At 45.2% G+C, this 1,684-nt stretch overlaps 1 protein-coding gene across 1 annotated transcript; it reads right to left on the reverse strand.

Annotated features, from left to right (window-relative positions):
• Positions 1 to 69: 69 nt before the first annotated feature.
• LOC109530934 (calcium/calmodulin-dependent protein kinase type II subunit gamma-like) lies at positions 70 to 1,395 on the reverse strand (the record flags this gene model as incomplete). Its single annotated transcript, XM_019894890.1, has 2 exons — positions 70 to 400; positions 1,209 to 1,395. Coding segments are annotated over 2 exons (423 nt in total), but the record flags the coding sequence as incomplete, so codon positions are not given.
• Between the last annotated feature and the right edge of the window lie 289 nt (positions 1,396 to 1,684).

Consider the following 1,684-nt stretch of genomic DNA (forward strand, 5'->3'; position numbering starts at 1 on the left):
TATCTTATGTCGAAAAGTGTTCATGCATGAAAAAAAAAACAAAACAAAAAAAACCCCCCAATCATCCGATTTTGGCCTATTTCAAAAGCTGGTATAAACGTAGACTGTGCAAACGGTGTTTGACAGGCAGCGTGTGGCAAGCGCGAAGGTGGCGGTGGGATACCTCAAGCCTGCAGGGGTGCAGCGTGCGCTCCGGAACAGTGGAAGTGAACGTTGTGCCAGCGTCCATCGCGGCGCTGCCACACCCTGGTCTCCTCCGATTGGCTGGAGCGCGGGCGACCGCTGGCGTCCACAAACTGCGTCAGGCGGATATACGCCATGCAGGCTGCGTCTTCGCCCATCATGTGAACGTGCGGGTTGAGGATGGTCGTGTGGATGGGCTTCACGTTCTTTGACAGCACTGTTGGCAGAGGCGCCGGATTGTTATGCTTCGGAGGAACTATCGTTCGTTTCGTTGATGGTGATGAGAGCTGCGATTGTTTCGATTATGGTGGATGTTACTCGGATAATTCATGTTTGAGTATGTTTGTTAAAGTAGAAATTGTGACTCGGTATGCTAGTTATGTTTCATTTTTATGATCGTTCTGATCACTGCGTTTGATTGTTATGGTTGCTGTGTTTGAGTTGGATAAGTGCTATGATCATTTTGTTTGATCGCTGCGAGTCTTGTATTATTTGATCGCTATGATCGTTCCGTTTGATTGTTCGAATTTTTGCATTTGGTTCTTATGATTGTCGTGTTTGGTAGTTGCGATTGTTATGTTTAACTGTTTGACCGTTGCCATGAATGTTACAAGCCTATTTTTTTTTTTGTTTGACTGTCACGTTTGTCCAAGTCAAAGTTGTGTTTCACTGTCATGACGGTTGTTTGACTTTTACAAAACTGATGTTTCATTATGTTCATCGTGCTTGATTGTTATGACTGTTGTGTTTGAGTTGTATGATTGTTATGTGTCATTGCTGATTGTTGTTCTCATTGTATTTGGTTATTGTTATTTGATTTTTACAATTCTTGTTTAATTGTTACGGTTGTTGTGTCTGATGTTCCAAGCGTAAGATGTGTTTGGATGGTGGAAGTGGTGTCCGATTGTTATGGTAGTTGTGTTGCATTCTGTGGTCAAATCAGAAGGAGTTGTGTTTGGGAGTTACGGCTGTGGTTACAAAAGGGCACAGCTGTGTTTGTCCGAATGTAGCTGTTTTCTTCTCACAGTTGTCAAAGTAGAAGCGGTGGAAGTCCATCCCCTCCACCAGGTTGCCGAGGCCCTCGGGCTCGAAGGATGTCAGGCCAGGGTCGCAAATCTTCCTGTAGACACACACACACAAATAATCCAGAAAATGAAGAACAGCAGCAGCAGCAGCAGCAGCATCAACATGGCCGCAAATAAAAAGCTCAGTCTAATAAGGTCGTCGCAAACAAGTCGCAAACAAGGACGCCACTCGAAATAATACACCGTTTCCATCTGTTGGTGTCTTTTGATGCATTCCAATGTTCACCTTTCACATTTTGACGTGACTTTGTGGGGATTTGTGTGACTTTGAACGCGGCACAAAGAACGGGCACACATTCACAAAGCCGGCCTGTAATTACTCCTTAATCTTCTGAGGACAAATACATTTGCACGTCAATCCCGCTAATGCTTCTGCGCTAATGGTGCTCCAATCCCCCTCCCCCGATCGACCCCCG

The sequence above is a fragment of the Hippocampus comes genome, unplaced genomic scaffold (assembly GCF_001891065.2).
Source record: "Hippocampus comes isolate QL1 unplaced genomic scaffold, H_comes_QL1_v1.1 scaffold3151, whole genome shotgun sequence".
In the NCBI taxonomy this organism is placed as follows: Eukaryota; Metazoa; Chordata; class Actinopteri; order Syngnathiformes; family Syngnathidae; genus Hippocampus; species Hippocampus comes.